Source organism: Phocoena phocoena, chromosome X (genome assembly GCF_963924675.1).
Source record: "Phocoena phocoena chromosome X, mPhoPho1.1, whole genome shotgun sequence".
NCBI lineage: Eukaryota > Metazoa > Chordata > Mammalia > Artiodactyla > Phocoenidae > Phocoena > Phocoena phocoena.
In genome coordinates this window covers 14,423,394-14,447,291 of record NC_089240.1, presented here as the reverse complement: position 1 = coordinate 14,447,291, position 23,898 = coordinate 14,423,394, and the positions used below count along the sequence as shown (strand labels likewise).

The 23,898-nt window shown below is 40.3% G+C and overlaps 1 protein-coding gene and 1 non-coding gene across 3 annotated transcripts in view; both read right to left on the bottom strand.

Moving 5' to 3' along the window:
- The window catches only part of NHS (NHS actin remodeling regulator), a 343,808-nt gene that overhangs the window by 31,368 nt on the left and 288,542 nt on the right, over window positions 1-23,898 (bottom strand). For both annotated transcript variants that reach the window (XM_065900995.1, XM_065900994.1), the window contains exon 3: window positions 13,731-13,864. In XM_065900995.1, coding sequence (XP_065757067.1) covers window positions 13,731-13,864 — 134 coding nt within the window. The remainder of the gene's footprint in view (window positions 1-13,730; window positions 13,865-23,898) is intronic.
- On the bottom strand, window positions 6,776-6,848 carry TRNAR-UCU (transfer RNA arginine (anticodon UCU)). The gene has a single exon. It is a non-coding gene; the product is annotated as a tRNA-Arg (tRNA).

Genomic DNA, 23,898 nt, shown 5'->3' with positions numbered 1-23,898 from the left:
TCATTTTCACAATGTTGATTCTTCCAGTCCAAGAGCATGGTATATCTCTCCATCTATTTGTATCATCTTTAATTTCTTTCATCAGCATCTTATAATTTTCTGCATACAGGTCTTTTGTCTCCTTAGGTAGGTTTATTCCTATATATTTTATTCTTTTTGTTGCAATGGTAAATGGGAGTGTTTTCTTAATTTCACCTTCAGATTTTTCATCATTAGTGTATAGGAATGCCAGAGATTTCTGTGCATTAATTTTGTACCCTGCAACTTTACCAAATTCATTGATTAGCTCTAGTAGTTTTCTGGTAGCATCTTTAGGATTCTCTGTGTATAGTAGTATCATGTCATCTGCAAACAGTGACAGCTTTGCTTCTTCCTTTCCGATTTGGAGTCCTTTTATTTCTTTTTCTTCTCTGATTGCTGTGGCTGAAACTTCCAAAACTGTGTTGAATAAGAGTGGTGAGAGTGGGCAACCTTGTCTTGTTCCTGATCTTAGTGGAAATGCTTTCAGTTTTTCACCATTGAGGACGATGTTGGCTGTGGGTTTGTCATATATGGCCTTTATCATGTTGAGGAAAGTTCCCTCTATGCCTACTTTCTGCAGGGTTTTTATCATAAGTGGGTGTTGAATTTTGTCAAAAGCTTTCTCTGCGTCTATTGAGATGACCATATGGTTCTGTCCTTCAGTTTTTTAATATGGTGTATCACGTTGATTGATTTGCGTATACTGAAGAATCCTTGCATTCCTGGAATAAACCCCACTTGACCGTGGTGTATGATCCTATTAATGTGCTGTTGGATTCTGTTTGCTAGTATTTTGTTGAGGATTTTTGCATCTATGTTCATCAGTGATATTGGCCCGTAGTTTTCTTTCTTTGTGACATCTTTGTCTGGTTTTGGTATCAGGGTGATGGTGGCCTCGTAGAATGAGTTTGGGCGTGTTCCTCCCTCTGCTATATTTTGGAAGAGTTTGAGAAGGATAGGTGTTAGCTCTTCTCTAAATGTTTGATAGAATTCGCCTGTGAAGCCATCTGGTCCTGGGCTTTTGTTTGTTGGAAGATTTTTTTTTTTTTTTTTGGTATGCGGACCTCTCACTGTTGTGGCCTCTCCCATTACGGAGCACAGGCTCCGGACGCGCAGGCTCAGTGGCCATGGCTCCCAAGCCCAGCCGCTCCGCGGCATGTGGGATCTTCCCAGACCGGGGCACGAACCCGTGTTCCCTGCATCGGCAGGCGGACTCTCAACCATTGTGCCACCAGGGAAGCCCTGTTGGAAGATTTTTAATTGCAGTTTCAATTTCAGTGCTTGTGATTGGTCTGTTCATATTTTCTGTTTCTTCCTGATTCAGTCTTTCTGTGGTATATGTTGCGCGTATTTTCTCTCAGTTTTTAGTTGTCATTTGACTTTGTTAATGGTGTTTGAGCATGCAAAAACATTGAATGTTCAAATTTATCAATATTCTCTTTTATTGCCTCTATTTTGAGTCACAGTTAGAGAGCCGTTTCCTAGACTGAGGTCAAAGAATAATTCACCCCTATTTTCTTTCAGTACTTGTATGGTTGCATTTTTTAATGTTTAGGTCTCTGATCCCTTTGGAGTTTAATCTTGTGTATGGTGTGAAGTATGGCTCTAATTAAATGGTTCTCAACCAGGGGCGATTTTGTCCCCCCAGGGGACGTGTAGCAGTGTCAGGAGACATTTTGGGTTGTCAAAACTAGGGGGAAGAATGCTCCTGACATCTAGTGGGTAGAGGCCAAGGATGCTGCTAAACATCCTGCAGTGCACAGGACAGCCTCCCACAGCAAAGAATGATCCGACTCAAAATGTCAATAGTGTCGAGGTTGAGAAACTCTGATAAAATGTTTTTCTTCAACAAGTGGCTACCCAGTTGTTCCAGCATCATTAAAAAAAAAAAAAAAGCCACAACAGTGAAAGGCCCACGTACCGCAAACAATAAACAAAACAAAACAAAAAAACACCCCTCCATCTTTTTGACTCAGTGTTTAGAGATACCACAGTTACCAGATGTTTTCATATATACTTGGGTCCATTTCTGGCCTTTGTATTCTATCCTGCTGGTGTATTTGTGCCAGTACCACACGGTTGTAATTATAAAGGCTTTAAAAATACTTTAATATCTGTTAGGGCTAATCACCCCTTATGGGTTTCCTTTTTCAGTGATTTTCTGGCTATTTTTTAAAATTTAATAGACTATTTTTTTAATTGAATGAGTCTTAAAATACTATAGAGGTTTACAGTTTTCAAAAGTTTCATACACATGATTTCATATAATCCCATAATAACCTTTTTTTCCCACCCACCTCTATATTACCCCTCCCCCCTCCCCTTTCCCCATGGTAACCACTAGTTTGATCTCTCTGTCTCGGAGTCTGCTTCTTTTTTTGTTTTATTCACTAGCTTGTTGTATTAATATTTTTTACATTCCACATATAAGTGATATCATACAGTATTTGTCCTTCTCTGTCTGCCTTATTTCACTTAGCCTTCCAAGTCCATCCACGTTGCTGCAAATAGCAAAATTTCATTTTTTTATGCCTAGTAGTATTCCATTATACATGTATATGTACACCACATCTTCTTTATCCATTCTTCTGTTGATGACACTTAGGTGGCTTCCATATCTTGGCAGTTGTAAATAATGCTGCTATGAATACTGGGGTTTGTGTATCTTTCTGAATTAGTGTTTATGGATTTTTTGGATATATACCCAGGAGTGGAATTGCTGGGTCATATGGTAGTTCTACTTTTAGTTTTTAGAGAAATCTCCATACTGTTTTTCCACAGAGGCTGCACCAATTTACATCCTCACCAACAGTGTATGAGGGTTTCCTTTTCTCCACACCCTCTCCTGCATTTATTATTTGTAGCCTTTTTCATGATAGCATTCTTACTGCTGTGAGGTGATACCTCATTGTAGTTTTGACTTCCATTTCTCTAATAATTAGTGATGTTGAGCATCTTTTCATGTGCCTGTTGGCCATCTGCATTTCCTCTTGGAAAAATGTCTATTCAGGTTTTCCGCCCATTTGGTAATCAGGTTGTTTGCTTTTTTGATGTTGAGTTGTATGAGCTGTTTATAGTTGTTAGATATTAACCCCTTATTGGTCATTATCATTTGCAAGTAATCATTTCCCATTCAGTAGGTTATCTTTTCATTTTGTTGATGGTTTCCTTTGCTGTGCAAAAGCTTTTAAGTTTAATTAGGTCCCATTTGTTTATTTTTGCTTTTGTTTCCTTTGCTTTAGGAGATGGATCAAAAAATATATTGCTGTGATTTATGTCAAAGACTGTTCTGCCTGTGTTTTCCTCTAGGAGTTTTATAGTATCTGGTCTTACATTTAGATCTTGAATCCATTTTGAGTTTATTTTGGTATATGACGTTAGAGAATGTTCTAATTTCATTTTTTTTTTTTTCGTGGTATGCGGGCCTCTCACTGTTGTGGCCTCTCCCGTTGCGGAGCACAGGCTCCGCACGTGCAGGCTCAGCGGCCATGGCTCACGGGCCTAGCTGCTCCACAGCATGTGGGATCTTCCCGGACCGGGGCACGAACCCGTGTCCCCTGCATCGGCAGGCGGACTATCAACCACTGCGCCACCAGGGAAGCCCCCTAATTTTTCATTCTTTTACATGTAGCTGTCCAGGTTTCTCAGCACCACTTACTGAAGAGACTGTCTTTTCTCCATTGTATATTTTTGCCTCCTTTGTCATAGATTAACTGATCATAAGTGTGTGGGTTTATTTCCGGGCTCTCTGTTCTGTTTCTTTGATCTATGTGTCTGTTTTTGTGCCAGTACCACATTGTTTCGATGACTGCAGCCTTGTAGTATAGTCTGAAGTCTGGGAGCATGGTTCCTCCAGCTCTGTTCTTCTTTCTCAAGATTGTTTTGACTATCCAGGGTCTTTTGTGTTTCCATATAAATTTTAAAATTATTTTTTCTAGTTTTTTGAAAAATGCCACTGGTATTTTGATAGGGATTGCAGTCAATCTGTAGATTGCCTTCAGTAGTATGGTCCTTTTAACAATATCACTTTTTCCAATCTAAACATGTTATATCTTTCCATCTGTTTGTGTTGTCTTCAGTTTCTTTCATCAGTGCCTTACAGTTTTCCAAGTACAGGTCTTTTACCTCCTTAGGTAGGTTTACTCCTAGTTATTTTATTCCTTTTGATGCAGTGGTAAGTGGGATTGTTTCCTTTATTTCTCTTTCTGATAGTTCGTTATTAGTGTATAGAAATGCAACAGATTTCTGTACTTCAATTTTGTACCGAATTCATCGATGAGCTCCAGTACTTCTCTGGTGGCATCTTTAGGATTTTCTATGTATAGTATCATGTCATCTGCAAACAGTGACAGTTTTACTTCTTCCTTTCCAATTTGAATTCCTTCTTCTTGTCTGATTGCTATGGCTAGTATTTCCAAAACTATGTTGAATAAAAGTGGCAAGAGTGAACGTCCTTGTCTTGTTCCTTATCTTAGAGGAAATGCTTTCAGCTTTTCACCACTGAGTACGATGGTAGCTGTGGGTTTGTCATGTATGGCCTTTATTATGTTGAGTTATATTCCCTCTATGCCCACTTTCTGGAGAAGTTTTTTTTTTTTTTTTTATCATAAACAGATGTTGAACTTTATCAGAAGATTTTTCTGCATCTATTGGGATGATCATATGGTTTTTATTCTTCAATTTGTTAATGTAGTGTGTTACAATGATTGATTTGGAGATATTGAAAAATCCTTGCATCCCTCGGATAAATCCCACTTGATGATGGTGTATGATCTTTTTAATGTAGTGTTGGATTTGGTTTGCTAACATTTTATTGAGGATTTTTGCATCTATGTTCATCAGTGATATTGGCCTGTAATTTTCTTTTTTCGTGATATCTTTGTCTGGTTTTGGTATCAGGGTGATGCTGGCCTCATAGAATGAGTTGGGAAGTGCTCCTTCCCTTGCAGTTTTTTGGAATAGTTTGAGAAGCATGGGTCTTAACCCTTCTCTAAATGTTTGGTAGAGTTCACGTGGGAAGCCATCTGGTCCTAGACTTTTGTTTTTTGGGAGTTTTAAAATTACTGATTCAATTTCATTACTGGTAATTGGTCTGTTCATATTTTCTATTCCTTCCTGGTTCAGTCTTGGGATAGTGTACCTTTCTAAGAGTTTGTCCATTTCTTCTAGGTTGTCCATTTTATTGGCATATAGCTGTTCATAGTAGTCTCTTATGATCCTTTGCATTTCTGTGGTGTTGATTGTAACTTCTCCTTTTTAATTTTGATTTTATTGATATGGGCCCTCTCCCATTTTTTCTTGATGAGTCTGGCTAAAGGTTTGTCAATTTTGTTTGTCTTTTCAGAGAGCCAGCTTTCACTTTCATTGATCTTTTCTATTATTTTTTAGTCTCTGTTTCATTTATTTCTGCTCTGATGTTTATGATTTCTTTCCTGCTACTAACTTTGGGTTTTGTTTGTTCTTCTTTCTCTAGTTGCTTTAAGTGTAAGTTTAGCTTGTTTATTTGAGATCTTACTTGTTTCCTGAGGTAAGATTGTATTGCTATAAACTTCCTTCTTAGAACTGCTTTTGCTGCGTCCCTTAGGTTTTGGATCGTTGTGTTTTCATTGTCATTTGTCTCTACGTATTTATTTCCTCTTTGATTTCTTCAGTTAGCCATTGGTTGTTTAGTAGCATATTGTTTAGCCTCCATGTGTTTGTGTTTTTTGCAGTTTTTTTCTTGTAGTTGATACCTAGTCTCATAGCGTTTTGGTCAGAAAAGATGCTTGATAAGATTTCAGTTTTCTTAAATTTACTAGGGCTTGTTTTGTGGCCTAGCGTGTGATCTATTCTGGAGCATGTTCTGTGTGCACTTGAAAAGAGTGTATTCTGCTGCTTTTGGATGGAATGCTCTGTATATCAATTAAGTTTGTCTCGTCTAACATGTCATTTAAGGCCAGTTTCCTTATTGATTTTCTGTCTGGCTGATCTGTCCGTTGATGTGAGTGGGGTGTTAGTGTCCTCTACTGTCACTGTGTTACTGTCGATTTCTCCTTTTATGTTTGTAAATATTTGCTTTATATATTTAGGTGCTCCTATGTTGGGTGCATATATATTTACAATTGTTAGATCTTCTTGGATTGATCCCTTGATCATTATGTAGTGTCCTTTTTTGTAACGGCCTTTATTTTAAAGTCTATTTTGTGTGATATACTTATTGCTATGCTGACTTTCTTTTGATTTCCACTTGCATGGAATGCCTTTTTACATTGTCTAACTTTTAGTCTGTGTGTGTCTCTAGATCTGAAGTGATGCTCTTGTTGCAGCATATATACGGGTCTTGTTTTTGTATCCATTCAGCCACTCTGTGTCTTTTGGTTGGATAATTTAGTCTACTTATATTTAAGGTAATTATTGATATATATGTTCTTATTGCCATTTTGTTGCTTTGGATTTGTTTTTATAGGTCTTCTTTTCTTCTTCTTTTGCTCTCTTCTCTTGTGATTTGATGGCTGTCTTTAGCATTATGTTTGGATTCCTTTTTCCTTTTGTGTGTGTATATCTATTACAGATTTTTGGTTTGCAGATACCATGAGGTTTTTGTATAGCAGTCTATATATGTGTGTGTGTGTGTGTGTGTGTGTATGTGTGTGATTGTTTTAAGTTGCTTATCTCTTAATTTCAAATAAATTTTAAAGACCCTGCATTTGTATTCTCCTCCCCTCATGATTACTTTTTCTTTTTTCTTTTGGCCACAAGGCTTGTGGAATCTTAGCTCCCCAACCAGGGATCGAACCCGTGCCCCCTGCATTAGAAGTGCAGAGTCCTAACCACTAGACCACCAGGGAATTCCCACAATTACTATTTTTGATATCATATTTTATATGTAATTATTTTGTGTATCCCTTAACTGCTTATTGTGGATATAGATGATTTTATTACTTTTGTCTTTAACCTCCCTGCTAGCTTTGTGTGTGGATGATTGCCTACCTTTACTGTATGTTTGCCTTTACTGGTGAGCTGTTTCATTTTGTAATTTTCTTGTTTCTAATTGTGGCCTTTTCTTTTTTCACCTAGAGAAGTTCCTTTAACATTTGTTGTAAAGCTGGTTTGGTGGTGCTGAACTCTTTTTAGCTTGTCTGTAAAGCATTTGATCTCTATCAAATCTGAAGGAGAGCCTTGCTGGGTAGAGTATGCTTGGTTGTAGGTTTTTCTGTTTCATCACTTTGAGTATATTGTGCCATTCCCTCCTGGCCTGCAGAGTTTCTGCTGAAAAATCAGCTGATAGCCTTTTGGGAGTTCCCTCGTATGTTACTTGTTGTTTTTCCCTTGCTGCTTTTAATATTCTCTCTTTATCTTTAATTTTTGTCATTTTAATTACAATGTGTCTTGGTGTGTTCCTCTTTGGGTTCTACTGTATGGGACTCTGCGCTTTCTAGACTTAGGTGACTGTTTCCTTTCCCAGGTTAGGGAATTTTTCAGCTACTAGGTTTTCAAATATGTTCTCAGGCTCTTTTCCTCTCTCTTCTCCTGCTGGAACTTAATGTGAATTTTAGTATGCTTGATGTTGTCCCAGAGGTCTCTAAAACTGTCCTCATTTCTTTTTATTCTTTTTCCTTTTTTTCTGTTCAGTGGCAGTGATTTCCACTACTCTGTCTTCCAGCTCACTGATCTGTTCCTCAGTATCATTTAGTCTACTATTGATTCCTTCTGGTGTATTTTTCATTTCAGTTATTTTTCATCTCTGTTTTGTTGTTCTTTATATTTTCTAACTCTTTGTTGAAAAGTTCTAACTTGTTTTATGCATCCATTCTCATCCCGAGTTCTTTAATCATCTTTACAATCATTACTCTGAATTCTTTCTCAGGTAGAATGCCTTTCTCAGGTAGAATGCCTATCTCCACTTCCCTTAGTTCTTTCTGGGGTTTTTTCTTGTTCCTTCATCTGGAACACGTTCCTCTGCCACCTCATTTTGTTTTAAGTTGCTGTTGGTATTTTTATGTATGTAGTAGGTTAGTTATGTTTCTCAACCTTGGAGAAGTGGCCTTCTGTAGGACAAGTCCTATGCATCCCTGCAGCACACTCCCCTCTCGTCACCCAAGCTACATGCTCTAGGGATTCCCCCTAAGAGGGCTGCGTGGGTCCTTCTGTTGTGGTGGGCTGACTGTCTGGGTGGTCTGGTAGGCTTGGTCGGCCTCTAGTGTGATTGGTTGCCAGGCCCTGCCTTGTGTGGATGCTGCTGGTTGGTGGGCCTGGTCATGAGGTGGCTGACTGCAGAACCCCAGGGGGCCCTGGGGCTAGTGCTGGCTCACTGGTGGGAGGAATCAGGGTCCAGAAGACTCAGGGGCTATTCTCCCCCGCCAGTGGTGGGTGAAGCCAGGTCCTGGGGTTAGTGCTGGACTACTAGTAGGCAGAGCCTGGTCCTGAACACTGGCTGCAGGGTCCAGGGATCCCAGAGTGCTGTCAGATCACTGATGGGTAGGAGGGGCCAGTTCCTGACACAATTGGGTATGAGGTTTGGGGTGTCCCAAAACTTGTGTTGGCCTGCTAGTGGGCAGGGCCGGGGCCCAGCTTGTCCCAGGGTTGGGTCTGGCCTGCTTTTGGCTGGCTGGGTCTGCAGGCTATGGGATTGTGGGTTTCTGGCATCTGGTATCTGCCCCCTGGTGGGTGAGGCTGGTCTAGTGGCTAGTGCAGGCTTCCTGGAGGGGAAGGCCAGTGCCTGCCAGCTGGTGGGCGGAGCTGGGTCTTGGCCCTCTGGTGGGCAGGGCCACGTCTAGAGGTGGCTGTGAGCTCAGGAAGTCTATTTAGGCAGCCTATCTGCTGATGGGTGGGGCTGTGTCCCCACCCAGTTAGTTATTTGGCTTGAGCTGTCCCAGCACTGGTACCTACAGGCAGTTGGGTGGGGCCAGGTCTTGGTGCTAATGAGCTAATGGCACCCACCAGCACTGGCTTCCACGGGGTAGAAAAAGCTCCCAAATATGGCTGCTGCCAGTGTCTATGTCGCCAGGGTGAGCCACAGCTGCCCCCCACCTCTTTGGGAGACTCTTCAAGACCAGCAGGTAGTTCTGGCCCTGGCTCCTATGAAGTTACTGCTTTTGCCCTGGGTCCTGGTGCACATGAGGTTTTGTGTGCGCCCTTTAAAAGTGGTGTCGGGACTTCCCTGGTGGCGCAGTGGATACGACTCCGTGCTGCCAATGCAGGTGGCCTGGGTTCGATCCCTGGTCAGGGAACTAGATCCCACATGCATGCTGCAACTAAGAGTTCTCATGCCACAACTACGGAGCCCGTGTGCCGCAACTAAGGAGCCCGCTTGCCTCAACTAAGACCTGGTGCAATCAGATAAATAAAGTGAAGTCTCTATTTTCTGCAGCCCTTTGGGACTCCTGGAATTAAACCCCATTGGCCTTCAAAGCCAAGTGCTTTGGCGGCTCATCTTCCCAGAGCATTGCAGGACCCCTGGGCTGGGGAGCCTGATATGGGGCTCAGAACTCTCCTGTGGGAGAACCCCTGCAATATAATTATTCTCCAGTTTGTGGGTCACTCATCTGGGGGTATGGGACTTGATTATATGAGAAGTCTGCCCCTCCTGCCCATCTTGTTGTGGTTCCTTCTTTATGTCTTAGTTGTTAAAGATCTTTTCGGATAGGTTTTGGTCTTTTTCATAGATGGTTCTGCAGCTAGTTGTGGTTTGGGTGTGCTTGTGAGAGGAGGTGAGCTCAGGGTCTTCCTACTCTGCCATCTTGGCCCAAATTCCCTTTGGCTGTTGTATGTTTATTTCTCCATAAGAACTTTAGTATCAATGGGTCAAACTCCATTTTTAAAAAAGCTTATTGGTAATTTTTATTGGGATTGTGTTAAACTTATAAATTTATTTAGAACTGACTTGTTTATAGTGCTGAATCATTCTATCCAAGAACAAGGGGTGTCCTTCCACTTGAGAAAGTATAATTTTGTGTCTTCTAGGAATGCTTTCAAATTTCCTAATATAGGTTCTGCACATTTGTGATAAATTAATTCCTAAGTATTTAACCTTCTTTGTTATTGCTGTAAATGGAGTTTTCTATAACACTAGGTCTTCTAATTGTCTATCCTTTGTGTAAGTGAAGGATATTGATTTTTGTGTTTTTATCCTGCTACTTATTGAATTCTTTCATTGTTTAAATTAGTTTTATAATTGATTCTCTAGAATTTTCCTGGTATAGTATCACATCATTTGCAACTAGATACAGGTTTGCTTCTTCTTTACCAATTCTTATGCCTGTAATTGATTTATTTTGTCCAACTGCATTGATTAATCCCTCTAATATAATGCTAATTAGTAGCAGATAGTGAGTATCCTTGCCTTGTTTCTGATTTTAATGGAAATGCCTCTAATGTTTCCCCATTAAGTTAGATACTGGCTTTAGGACTAAGGCATATATATTTTATCCTGTTAATGAAGTACCATTGAATTCCTATTTTCTCAAGTCTTTTTATAAAGAATAGGTCTTGAATTTTATTTAAGGCCTTTCCACCATCTGTGGAAGTAATCATATGGATTTTCCCCCTTTAGATCTATTAATATAGTATATGATACTAATAGATTTCCTAATATTGAACCAACCTTCCATTCCTGGAATAAATCCCATTTAGTCATGGTATATTAATTTCTCAGTATGATATTGTATTCTGTTTGCTCACATTTAATTTAGCATTTTTGCATCAATAATCATGAGTTGATATTGGTCTGTACTCCCTCCCTCCCTCCCTCCCTTCCCTCCCTCCCTCCCTTCCCTCCCTCCCTCCCTCCCTCCCTCCCTCCCTTCCCTCCCTCCCTCCCTCCCTCCTATCTTTATCAGGTTTAGGTATCAAACCTTCAGAAAAGTTTCATAAAAGAAATGGCGAAGTTCTTCATTTTCAATGTGCTGAAACAACTTATAGAGCGTTGAGATTATCTGGACTTTGAAAGTTTAGTAGAATTCCTCTGTGAAACCATCTGGGCCTGAAATCACCTCCTTTGCCACCCTTGATGAGGGAGGACTTCCATATGGGCTTTCATTAGGAGACAGCCCTTGAATTTTCAGCTTACAGAGCTGGGATTTAAGCCTAGTTGGACCCATGGTCTTATCACTATATCACTGATACCTCAGGGACTTGGATTGCCTAATCATAATAATGATGATGATGATGTCTAATACATATTAAGTGCTTTTTATGTGTCAGGTACTGTTTACATGTATTAACACATTCAATCCTTGTTTTAAACTTATAAGGTACTATCTCTCATTATCCCCAAGACACTGAAATGGTTAACTTGTCCAGGGTCACATAGCTCGTAAATGGTAGAGCTTGGTCTTCAATTCCAGGCAGTTTGGCTTCACAGATCATGTCTTTAATGACCAAAGTACAGTATAACAGTTTATAGAATTGTGGACGAGTGTATATCAGAATCTCATTATGAATGCTTTTTTAAAGGGAGAAAAATGGTTTAACTGAAGTCTCGTAAAGGAAAGAAGAGTGGCTGTTTACGAAAACGTCTGTCTAGCAATTTGGCTACAAATTTCCTATCCCTATACCTACAGCCTTTTCTCTTGCAGCAGTATACAGCCTTTGTAAACAAAGCTTAATGGATAGAACTGTGTTCTAGTCGGAGTCAGCTCCAGGTCTGAGGGATTCAACTTGAATGGAAATCTTCCAATGACCTTGGTGACCGAAACTCAGTCAAACAAATGGAACAGTTAAAATTTCCCCAAATTACTTAGAAATACTAACTATTATTGAGATGGGTAAATTTTCTGGTTTACATAAGTATGACCTCTTATTAATGTTTGTTGGGAAAATGAAGCACACTCATTGCTATTCATTATTTTAAGCTTTTTCCTATAGTCTTATTTTGGTATTTAGACATTATTAAAAATTATGCAGATTAAGACAAAGGGTAATATTTTTATGTCATTTCTGTAAATGCTTAACATTCTTCTCTCCCCCCGCCCCCCGCCCCCCGCCAAGAAAGCCAGCTTAATGAGCCACAAAACATATTATAATGAATGGGAAAAATATTTTTAGCATTTTTATGCAGAAAATGCCTCATTAAAAGCAAATGCTGCAGCAAGCAGATTTGAGCTTAATAGGAACTTTTGTCGAGCAGGGCTTTTATGACAAATCACTAGCATGTTGTAACTGCTCTATATAAAGACCCAGAAAGCCATAAGAGACTCTTGCCTTCCTTTCTTATCCCTGGGCCGCATTGCAGCAGTATGGTGAGTTTGATATGGCACTTAGTAGACACTTGATGAGCCTGAGGGACATGAAACCTACTGTCCAGCCACGAGTCGGAAAAATGTGTACTGTTCAATATCACTCACTGTTCTATCTGGATATATCATGAGAGTCATTTAGATGAAATCTGTTCTCAGCTTGGTGTCTGGCATCATGTGACCCAAATATTTTGCATCTAATTTGCATATTGTAAAGCCATAAGGGTACAGGGTTTATAATTATACATACAACCTTAATTTCAAATAAAAACCTCAACTTCTACCTACACTATTGTAACTTCTTTAGACTTAGGGCCTCAAACTGGCATGACAAGGGTGCAGGGGTCTACCCATTCAGGCAGGCTGTGTAGGCTGATTTGGTCACAGAAACCATAGTCTCTCACCTCAGTGGTGCCCTACTCAGAGGCACAAAGGGCTCACCTGTCCCCACTGAGCCCTCAGAAGGCACACCTGGGGTAATGGTGTTTCCAGGTATTCTGAGCTGGTCTCAGCTTCATCATCTCTGATCCATACTTGGGGGCTTGAGCTGAGTTACAGCCACACCCACCCAGGCAAGGCTGACATCACCAGTGGTGATGACATCACTCTGGTAACTGGTTACTCAGAAGAGCACCCTCCCTTATAGAATGGGGGAAGCATGAAATTACGAGATGATTCATCCTCAAATGGTAATTTTTCACATCATGTAAGTTCTTTCTCAGTTCACCCTACCTAGTCAGCCACACGATCGCCTGACTAGTAATAATAGTAGTGGTTGCAGCAGTTAACATTTACTGAGGTCTTACTCTATGTTGGGCATTGTGCTAAGTTCTTTCCATGCCTTATTTCATTTAAGCCTCAAACCCTATAAGCTAGTTACTGTTAATATCCCCATATTACAGATGAGGGAACTGAGCACAAGGAAGGTAAATAACCTGCCCTAAATCTTGCAGCTTGTGTGCAGAAGAATTAGGATTTGAAGCAATTTTTCCCCTGATTTTATTTTATTTATTTTTTATTGAAGGATGGTTGATTTACAATATTATGTTAGTTTCGGTTATACAACACAGTGATTCAGTTTCATATTTTTTTCTTCAGATTCTTTTCCATTATAGGTTATTACAAAATATTGAAAAGAGTTCCCTGTGCTATGCAATAAATCCTTGTTGTTTATCTTTTTTATATATAGTGGTGTGTATCTGCTAATCCAATATTCCTAATTTCCCTGATTTTAGAGTCCTTAACTATTATTGCTTTACTGCATTGTGCAGCCAATTACACTTTTTTAAAAAAATCTGTATCCCCACCCTGTTCCCCCAAAGAGAGGCATTCCTTTCAGGAATGAAAGGGGAAAAATTCAGTTTTCAAATGCCCATGATTAGCTCTTTCAGGCAGCCCAGTCTCCTTCAGTAGGAGGAGTGAAACTGACGCCCAAGACCCGCTCATACTTCCCGCCGAGCAGGTACAGGGCTGCCGCCTGGCCATCAAGCTCACCGTTAAGAAGTGCCGGTCCTTAAGTTCGCGTCTTCTCTGGCTGTGAGCTGGGGGGTAGGCGGGCAGTGGAGGAGCTACTACGGAAAGGGGTGCAGCAGCTCTCTGCTCGCGGCGATCGCTCCGGCTCCGGTGTTCTGGGGGCAGAAAAAGCGATAATACAGAAACATACTTGGCATTTTCAATTTCTCTTTCCCCCTTGGGAGGATGAGCAAAAGGCTTGAAAAAAGTGGGTTTTTGCTAATCCAGCTCATTTGTATACCAAATAAGCTTTTCAGAATGGTTCTGAACTAAACTTTCACTTCACATGAAGTTGGACACCTACATTTCAGTGGGTCCATCTCATAATCATTGTACAAGATGGTTCGCTCTAAGTTTGGAAAAAGTAGTATATTTCTCAACATGCCTCGTTTCAAAACAACATGAGCAAAAAAAAAAAAAAAAACTAGAACAATGGTGCAAGATCTGCTGACATCAGTCCTGGAGTGGACCTTGGGCACAGACACACCAGAGCCTCCCAGGGTGGTAGCGACAGATGCTCACAGCCATCCAGTGGGTGATGGTGCCAGCTCACATTGGCTCAGGGGCCCGGATTGCTATGTGTTCAGGAATTTTGCGGGCCAGTTTTTAAACTGTTGGTAGCTTGAAATAGGCTACGGTGGGAGTATATATATCACAGAAACTGGAGAGTCCTACACATCAGGGCCTTATTCATTTATTTCTTTATTACATTTTTTAAAAACAGAGCCTGTGGCCTGAACACCGTTGTACCCATCTACGCTCTGTCACCCACAACACTCAGATGGCTTTCAAATCCTGTGTTCCTAAGAAAGTAAAGAAATCCCAATGGTGACGGTGGTCTGATTTAGGAAGAAAGGTACTTCTGGGAAAAACCAAGAAATTTCCATGTGTGCGATGAAGTGGTCCTGACTCATTGACAAGAATCACTGAGACATCAAGAGCACAGCTTAGCTTTCTGGGTGTCTCAGTGAGCCCCAGAGCACGTCCTACCCAACATACTGGCCACACCAAAGGCTTCCCTGCCTGCCAAAACCCAGCCCACACTCATGCCTAGGGCCTGAAATCTCGTGACTCCCACCCAATATGACCAAGGTAGAAATTTGTGCAGCAGATGTCTTAATCTGTCTTGTGTTGTTTAAAGTTGCCATTACTCAGCACGTCTGCGATAATAATTATGATGCCCAATATTTATTGAGCAATCGCCATGCATCAAAGATGCTTTGCAAAAGCTTTTAGGTGCGTTATCTTGACAACTGCACGAAGTAGGCACTGATAGTGTCCCTCTCCTGCAGATGCCTAAACCAATCAGGGAGGCTAAGTCATTGCCGAGCTGTCAGTGGTACACACTTGGCCCCAGGGCTCTGCTCTTGACCACTTCTTGACCTGTAAGCTCTAGAAGGTCCAAACACACCTCGCTAATCAGAGCAAGACTGCTGGGATTTGATAGTATTTGATTATAATTACATTTTATCACATTCTAATTCTTTGGACGTTGATAATATAGAATATTTGGCTACTCATAAGACACTAATTCGTTTACCCGTGTTAGGAAACAGCTAACTACACTGACCCTCTCAGGTGGCGTCAGAGGCCCTTCCTCTGAAGGCCCTGTAGTGCCAGTGGCCATTTCATCTCCCTCATTGTATTGATAAACATCAGGATCTCTCTATATGTCTGCCTCTTTTGTAGAAGGCTGCCCCTGGACAACAGAGATTATATTCAGCTTTCTGTTGCAGTGCCCTGCTGTGCCTGTGATACAGTGGGTTCTCAATAAATGTTTGTGGAGTGACTGAAAGGAAGAACAAATTAATGCTTTCGTTAAGGTCTGCTTTTGTAACAGTAGAATGTACTTTAAAGCCCTACCTTTCCCATGGGCTGTGTAGTTAGTTAGTGCCCTCGCTGTGCCCTTGCTGTTAGGTCGTTCTCTGGTCCTGTTGCCTATTTACACTGGCTGCCCTAATGCTGGCCTCTTTCCTCTTTGCTGTAGTCAGTGTGCTGTACTCTAAACCAGTACCTGAGCACTCTTGAGCCTTCTGGTTTCTGTCCATGTCTGACTGGCCTGGCTGTGGGCCTCCCTGCCTCAACTGCCGACTTTGTCTGTGTCAGGAAAATGTGGCAGTATTTCTCACCTACCTTTGCTTAGGATTCTTTTTTTTTTTTTTTAATCTGGCTCCTTAATTAATTAATTTATTTTTGGCTGTGTTGGGTCTTAGTTTCTGTGCGAGGGCTTCTCTAGTTGTGGCAAGCGGGGGCCACTCTTCATCGCGGTGCACGGGCCTCTCACTATCGCGGCCTCTCGTTGCAGAGCACAGGCTCCAGATGCGCAGGCTCAGTAGTTGTGGCTCACGGCTCTAGTTGCTCCGCGGCATGTGGGATCTTCCCAGACCAGGACTCGAACCCGTGTCCCCTGCATTAGTAGGCAGATTCTCAACCACTGCGCCACCAGGGAAGCCCTGCTTGGGATTCTTTAGACAAATGTTGACTCCCATTCACAACCAGAGAAAAGTCCTCAACCCCACATAGGTGGTCTTTGCTAAACTGCCACCATAGCCATTGTTCATCAGGAAGACTTAAAAATAAATTATATAGTTGATTTACAATATTGTGGGACTTCCCTGGTGGGGCAGTGGTTAAGAATTTGCCTGCCAATAAAGGGTTCACGGGTTCGAGCCCTGGTCCGGGAAGATTCCACATGCCACAGAGCAGCCAAGCCTGCGAGCCACAACTACTGAAGCCCACGCTCCACAACAAGAGAAGCCACTGCAATGAGAAGCCCGTGCACCGCAACAAAGAGTAGCCCCCGCTCGCCGCAACTGGAGACAAGCCTGCACGCAGCAATGAAGACCCAATGCAGCGAAAAATAAATTAATTAAGGAAAAAAACCGATGGAATACAATACTGTGTTAGTTTCAGGCATACAGCTTCAGATTCTTTTCCAATATAGGTTATTACAAGATGCTGAATATAGTTCCCTGTGCTATACAGTAAATCCTTGTTGTTTATCTATTTTATATATAGTGCTGTGTATCTGTTAATCCCATACTCCTGATTTATCCCTCCGCCTCCCCTTTCCCCTTTGGTAACCATAAGTTTGTTTTCTATGTCTATGAGTCTGTTTCTGTTTGGTCAATAAATGAATTTGTATTTTTTTTTTTTAGATTCCACACATAAGTGATATCATATAATATTTGTCTTTCTCTGTCTGACTTACTTGGTATGATAATCTCTAGGTCCATCCATGTTGCTGCAAATGGCAATATTTCATTCTTTTTTAGTGCCGAGTAATATTCCATTGTATATACACCACATCTTCTTTATCCATTCATCTATTGATGGACTCTCAGGTTGCTTCTATGTCTTGGCTGTTGTAAATAGTGCTGCAATGAACATAGCAGTGCATGTATCTTTTTGAATTATAGTTGTGTCTAGGTATATGCCCAGGAGTGGGTTTGCTGGATCATATGGTAACTCTATTTTTAGTTTTTTAAGGAACCTCCATACTGTTCTCCATAGTGGCTGCACCAATTTACATTCCACCAACGGCATAGGAGGGTTCCCTGTTCTCCACACCATCTCCAGCATTTATTATTTTTAGACTTTTTGATGATGGCCATTCTGACTGGTGTGAGGTGATAACTCCTTGTAGTTTTAATTTGCATTTTCCCAATAATTAGCGATGTTGAGCATTTTTTCATGTGCCTGTTGGCCAACTGTATGTCGTCTCTGGAGAAATGTCTATTTAGGTCTTCCCAGTTATTGATTGGGTTGTTTGTTTGTTTTTTGATACTGAGTTGTATGAGGTGTCTGTATATTTTGGAAATTAAGCCCTTGTCGTTCTCATCGTTTGCAAATATTTTTTCCCAGTCTGTAGGTTGTCTTTTCATTTTGTTTATGGTTTGCTTTGCTGTGAAAAAGCCTGTAAGTTTGACTAGGTTCCATTTATTTATTTTTGCGTTTACTTCTTTTACCTTGGGAGACTGATCTAAGAAAACATTACTACAATTTATGTCCGAGAATGTTTTGCCTATGTTCTCTTCCAGGAGTTTTATGGTGTCATATCTTATGTTTAAGTCTTTAAGCCATTTTAGGTTTATTTTTGTGTATGGTGTGAGGTTGTGTTCTAACTTCACTGATTTACATGAGGCTGTCCAGCTTTCCCAACACCACTTGCTGAAGGGACTGTCTTTTCTCCATTGTATATTCTTGCCTCCTTTGTTGAAGATTAATTGACTGTAGGTGTGTGGGTTTATTTCTGGGATCTCTATTCTGTTCTTTTGATCTATATGTCTGTTTTTGTACCAATACCATGCTGTTTGGATTACTGTAGCTTTGCAGTATTGTCTGAAATCTGGGAGGGTTATGCCTCCAGCTTTGTTCTTTTCCCTCAGAGTTGCCTTGGCAATTCTTGGTCTTTTGTAGTTCCATATAAATTTTAGGATTCTGTGTTCTAGCTCTGTGAAAAATATCACGGGTAATTTGATAGAGATCATGTGGAATCTGTAGATTGCTTTGGGTAGTATGGCTGTTTTAACAATATTAATTATTCCAATCCAAGAGCATGGGATAGCTTTCCATTTCTTCGTATCATTTTCAGTTTCCTTTATCAGTGTTTTATAGTTCTCAGCGTATAGGTCTTTCATCTCTTTGGTTAGGTTTTATTTATTTATTTATTTATTTAAATTTATTTTATTTTATCTTTTTGGCTACTTTGGGTCTTCATTGCTGCGTGTGGGCTTTCTCTAGTTGCGGCGAGCGGGGGCTACTCTTTGTTGCAGTGCACGGGCTTCTCATCGCGGTGGCCTCTCTTGTTGCAGAGCACAGGCTCTAGGTGTGCAGGCTTCAGTAGTTGTGGCACGGGGGCTCAGTAGTTGTGGCACACAGGCTCTAGAGCGCAGCCTCAGTAGTTGTGGCGCACGGGCTTAGTTGCTCCGCGGCATGTGGGATCTTCCCAGGCCAGGGCTCGAACCCGTGTCCCCTGCGTTGGCAGGTGGATTCTTAACCACTGTGCCACCAGGGAAGCCCTTTGCACAATTGTAAACGGGATTGTTTTTTTACTTTCTCTTTCTGATATTTCATTGTTAGTATAAAGAAATGCAACAGATTTCTGTATATTGATCTTGTATCCTGCTACCTTGCTGAATTCATTTATTCTAACAGTTTTTGTGTGGAGTCTTTAGGGTCTTCTATATAGAGTGTCATGTCATCTGCGTACAATAACAATTTTATCTCTTCCCTTCCAATTTGGATACCTTTTATTTCTTTTTCTTGTCTGACTGCTGTGGCTAGGACTTCCAATACTGTGTTGAACAGAAGCGGTGAGAGTGGGCATCCTTATCTTGTTCCAGAATTTAGTGGGAAGGATTTCACCTTTTCACTGTTGAGTATTATATGCGCTGTGGGTTTGTTGTAAATGGATTTTATTATGTTGAGATATGATCCCTCTATACCTGCTTTGGTGAGAATTTTTATCATGAATGGATGTTGAATTTTATCAAATGCTTTTTCTGCATCTATTGAGATGATCATGTTGTTTTTGTCTTTTCTTTTGTTGATACGGTGTATCATGTTGATTGATTTGTGTATGTTGAACCATCCTTGTGACCTTGGAATGAATCCAACTTGATCATGGTGTATGATCCTTCTTATGTGTTGTTGGATTCAGTTTGCTAATATTTTGTTGAGGAATTTTCCATCTATATTCATCAAAGATACTGACCTGTGATTTTGTTTTTTTGTAGTATCGTCTGGTTTTGGTATAAGGGTGATAGTGGCTTCATAAAATGATTTTGGGAGTGTTCCCTCCTCTTCAGTCGTTTGGAATAGTTTGAGAAAGATAGGTATGAGTTCTTCTTTTTGTTTGGTAGAATTCCCCAGTGAAGCCATCTGGTCCTAGACTTTTGTTTGCAGGGAGGTTTGTTGTTGTTGTTGTTGTTGTTTTATACAGATTCTATTTTACTTCTAGTGATTGGGCTGTTCAAATTATCTGTTTCTTTTTGATTCAGTTTTGGCAGGCTGTATGTTTCTAGAAACTTGTCAGTTTCTTCTAGGTTGTCCATTTTGTTGGCATATAAACTGTTCATGGTTTTTTTCTTAAGATTTTTTGTGCTTCTGCGGTATTGGTTGTTGTTTCTCTTTCATTTCTTATTTTGTTTATTTGGGTCCTCTCTCTTTTGTTCTTGGTGAGCCTGGCTAGAGGTTCATCGATTTTGTTTTACCCTTTCAAAAAACAGCTCTTGGTTTTATTGACTTTTTTATTATTTGTAATTCTATTTTATTTATTTCCTCTCTGATCTTTATTTCCTTCCGTCTGCTGACTTTAGGTTTTGTATGTTCTTTTCTAATCCTTTTAGGTGGAAGGTTAGGTTGTTTGAGATTTTTCTTATTTTTTGAGGAAAACGTGTATTGCTGGAAGCTTCTCTCTCAGGACTGCATCCCATAGATTTCGGATGGCTGTGGGCTTTGTGTGTGTGTGTGTGTGTGTGTGTGTGTGTGTGTGTGTGTGTGTGTGTTACGCGGGCCTCTCACTGTTGTGGCCTCTCCCGTTGCGGAGCACAGGCTCAGCGGCCATGGTTCACGGGCCTAGCCGCTCCGCGGCATGTGGTATCTTCCTGGACTGGGGCACGAACCCATGTCCCCTGCATTGGCAGGTGGAATCTCAACCACTGCGCCACCAGGGAAGCCCATGTGTTTTTATTTTCCTTTGTCTTGAGGTATTTTTAAAAATTTTCTCTTTGATTTAATTGTTGACTCATTTTTTTTAGTAGCATGTTGTTTAGTCTCTATGTAATCATTTTTTTCTCATTTTTCTTTCTGTGTTTGATTTCTAGTTTCATGCCATTGTGGTCAGAGAAGATGCTTGAGGTAATTTCTTTTCTCTTAAATTTGTTGAGGCTTGTTTTGTGTCTTAGTATGTGGTCTACCCTAGAGAATGTTCCATGTGTACTTGAAAAGAGTGTGTATTTTGGTTTTCTTGGATGTAGTGTCCTGTAGATATCAATTAAGTCTGTTGTAATGTGTAATTTAGAGTCTCTGTTGCCTTATTGATTTTCTGTTTGGAAGATCTGTCCATTGATGTCAGTGGGGTGTTAAAATCTCCTGCTACTATCGTATTCCCATCAGTTTCTCCTTTTATGTCTGTTAGTATTTGTTTCATGTATTTAGGTGCTCCTATATTGCATACATATACGTTAATGAGTGTAATATCATCCTCTTCTTATATTGATCCTTTTATCATTAATACAGGGTCCTTCTTTGTCTTTATTCATGGCCTTTGTTTTAAAGTCTATTTTTTCTGATATGAGTATCGCTACCCTCGCTTTCTTGTCATTTCCATTTGCATGAAATATCTTTTTCCATCCCCTCACTTTCAATCTATGCATGTCTTTAACCCTACAGTGGGTCTCTTATAGGCAGCAGATTGTAGGTTCTTGTTTTACTATCCAATCTGCCAATCTATGTCTTTTTATCAGAGCATTTAGTCTATTGACATTTAAAGTAATTATTGATAAGTATGTATTTATTGCCATTTTAAACCTTGTTTTCCAGTTGATTTTGTATTTCTTCTTTGTTCCTTCTTTTTGTTTTTCCTTTTGTAGTTTTATGGTTTTCTTTTGTATTATGCTTGAGTTCCTTTCTTTTTGGCTTTTGTGAGACCACTGTATGTTTTTAATTTGTGGTTACCCTGGTTTTCAAGTATGTTAAACCGTAACTGTATCTTCTTGCCTTAGACTGATAGTCGTGTAAGCTCAAACACATTCTAAAAAAACGACATATTCTTTCTCCCCTCTCCCACATTATGTGATTCTGATGTCCTCTTTTACGTCTTCATGTTTATCCTTTTGTTGTTCCTTATAGTTATAATTGCTTTCACAAATTTTTTGATTGTTTTAAAGTTTATGTACTGGCTTATTTAAGTGATCTTCAGTCCTTTTATATATTTGCCTTTCTGTTCTGATTTTCCCTTTCCTATAGATTCTTGCTTCTTTTCTGTTTAGAGGAGACCTTTCAATATTTCTTTTAGGATAGGCTTAGTATTTCTATATTCTTCTTTTTTTTAACTTTTTATTTTATACTGGAGTATAGTTGATTAACAATGTTGTGTTAGCTCCAGGTATACAGCAAAGTGATTTAGTTATACATATGCACGTATCTATTCTTTATCAAATTCTTTTCCCATTTAGGTTGTTACATAATATTGAGCAGAGTCCCCTGTTTTACACAGTAGGTCCTTGTTGGTTATCCATTTTAAGTATAGCAGTGTGTACATGTCCATCCCAAACTCCCTGACTAGCCACCCTTGCCCTGGAACCATAAGTTTGTTCTCTAAGTCTGTGAGTCTGTTTTGATTTCTTAAATAAGTACATTTGTATCATTTTTTTTAAGATTCTGCATATAAGCAATATCATATGATATCTATCTCACTTTTTCTGTCTGACTTCCTTCAGTCAGTATGACACTCTCTGGGTCCATCCATGTTGCTGCAGATGGCATTATTTCATTCTTTTTAATGGCTGAGTAATATTCCATTGTATATATACACCACATCTTCTTTATGCATTCCTCTGTTGATGGACATTTAGGTTGCTTGCGTGTCTTGGCTATTGTCAGTGCTGCAATGAACATTGGGGTGCATGTATCCTCTCAGACCATGTTTTTCTCTGGATATATGCCCAGGAGTGGGATTGCAGGATCATACGGTAGGTCTATTTTTAGTTTTTTAAGGAACCTCCATACTCTGCTCCATAGTGGCTGTACCAATTTACATTCCCATCAGCAGTGTAGGAGGGTTCCCTTTTCTCCACACCCTCTCCAGCATTTACTGTTTCTGGATTTTTTGATGATAGCCACTCTGACTGGTGTGAGGTGATATCTCAATGCAGTTTTTTTTATTATTATTTACTAATTTTTACAGATTTATTTTTGGCTGTGTTGGGTCTTCGTTGCTGCTCACAGGCTTCCTCTAGTTGCGGCGAGTAGGGGCTACTCTTTGTTGCAGTGCGCGGGCTTCTCATTGCGGTGGCTTCTCTTGAGAGCACAGGCTCTAGGCACGCGGGTTTCAGTAGTTGCAGCATGCAGGCTCAGTAGTTGTGGCACGCGGGCTCTAGAGCACAGGCTCATCGGTTGTGGCGCATGGGCTTAGTTGCTCCATGGCATGCGGGATATTCCCGGACCAGGGATCGCACCCGTGTCCCCTGCACTGGCAGGTGGATTCTCAGCCACTGTGCCACCAGGGAAGCCCTCAATGTAGTTTTGATTTGCATTTCTCTAATAATTAGTGATGCTGAATATCTTTTCATGAGTATTGCCGTGTTGCTGTATTCTTTTAGTTTTTTGCTCGTCTGAGAAATTCTTTCTCCCTCCTTCTATTCTGAATGATAATCTTGCTGGGCAGAGTATCCGAGGTTGCAGGTTTTTTCCTTTCAGAACTTTGAATGTATCTTGCCACTCCCTTCTGGCCTGCAAAGTTTCTGTAGAGAAGTCAGCTGATAGCCTTATGATATTCCCTTGTAAATGACTCTGTTTTTCTCTTGCTGCCTTTAGAATCCTCTCTTTATTTTTCACTTTTGCCATTTTAATTACGTGTCTTGGTGTGGATCAGTTTGGGTTCATCTTGTTTGGGATGGTCTGTGATTCCTGTACCTGGATATCTGTTTCCTTCTTTAGGTTTGGGAAGTTTTCAGCCAGAATTTCTTCAGGTACATTTTCGATCCCTTTTTCTCTTTCTTCTTCTCCTGGAATCCGTATTATGTGCACACTTTATATTATCCCATGGATCTCGTATGTTGCTTTCACTTTTTTTTTTCACTTGTCTTTCTGTTTGCTGTTCTGATTGGGTGGTTTGTGTTATTTTATCTTCCAGATGACTTATTCATTCTGCTATTTAGACTTATTTAAGTCTGCTGTTTACTGACTTTAGCTCGGTTTTTAGCTTGGCAATTGAGTTGTCTAATTTTGACTGGCTCCTGTTCGTGGTTTCTATTGAATAGTTCCTTGTTACAGTGATCTACATTTCTATCAGTAGTGTTTCTTAGGTTCTTTAGCATTTTTATTACCTCCTTTTTGAACTCAGGGCCTGGTAGACTGGCGAGGTTTGTTTCATCGTTCTCTCAGGGGATTTCTCTTATTCTTTTAAATTGGGAGTAGTTCCTCT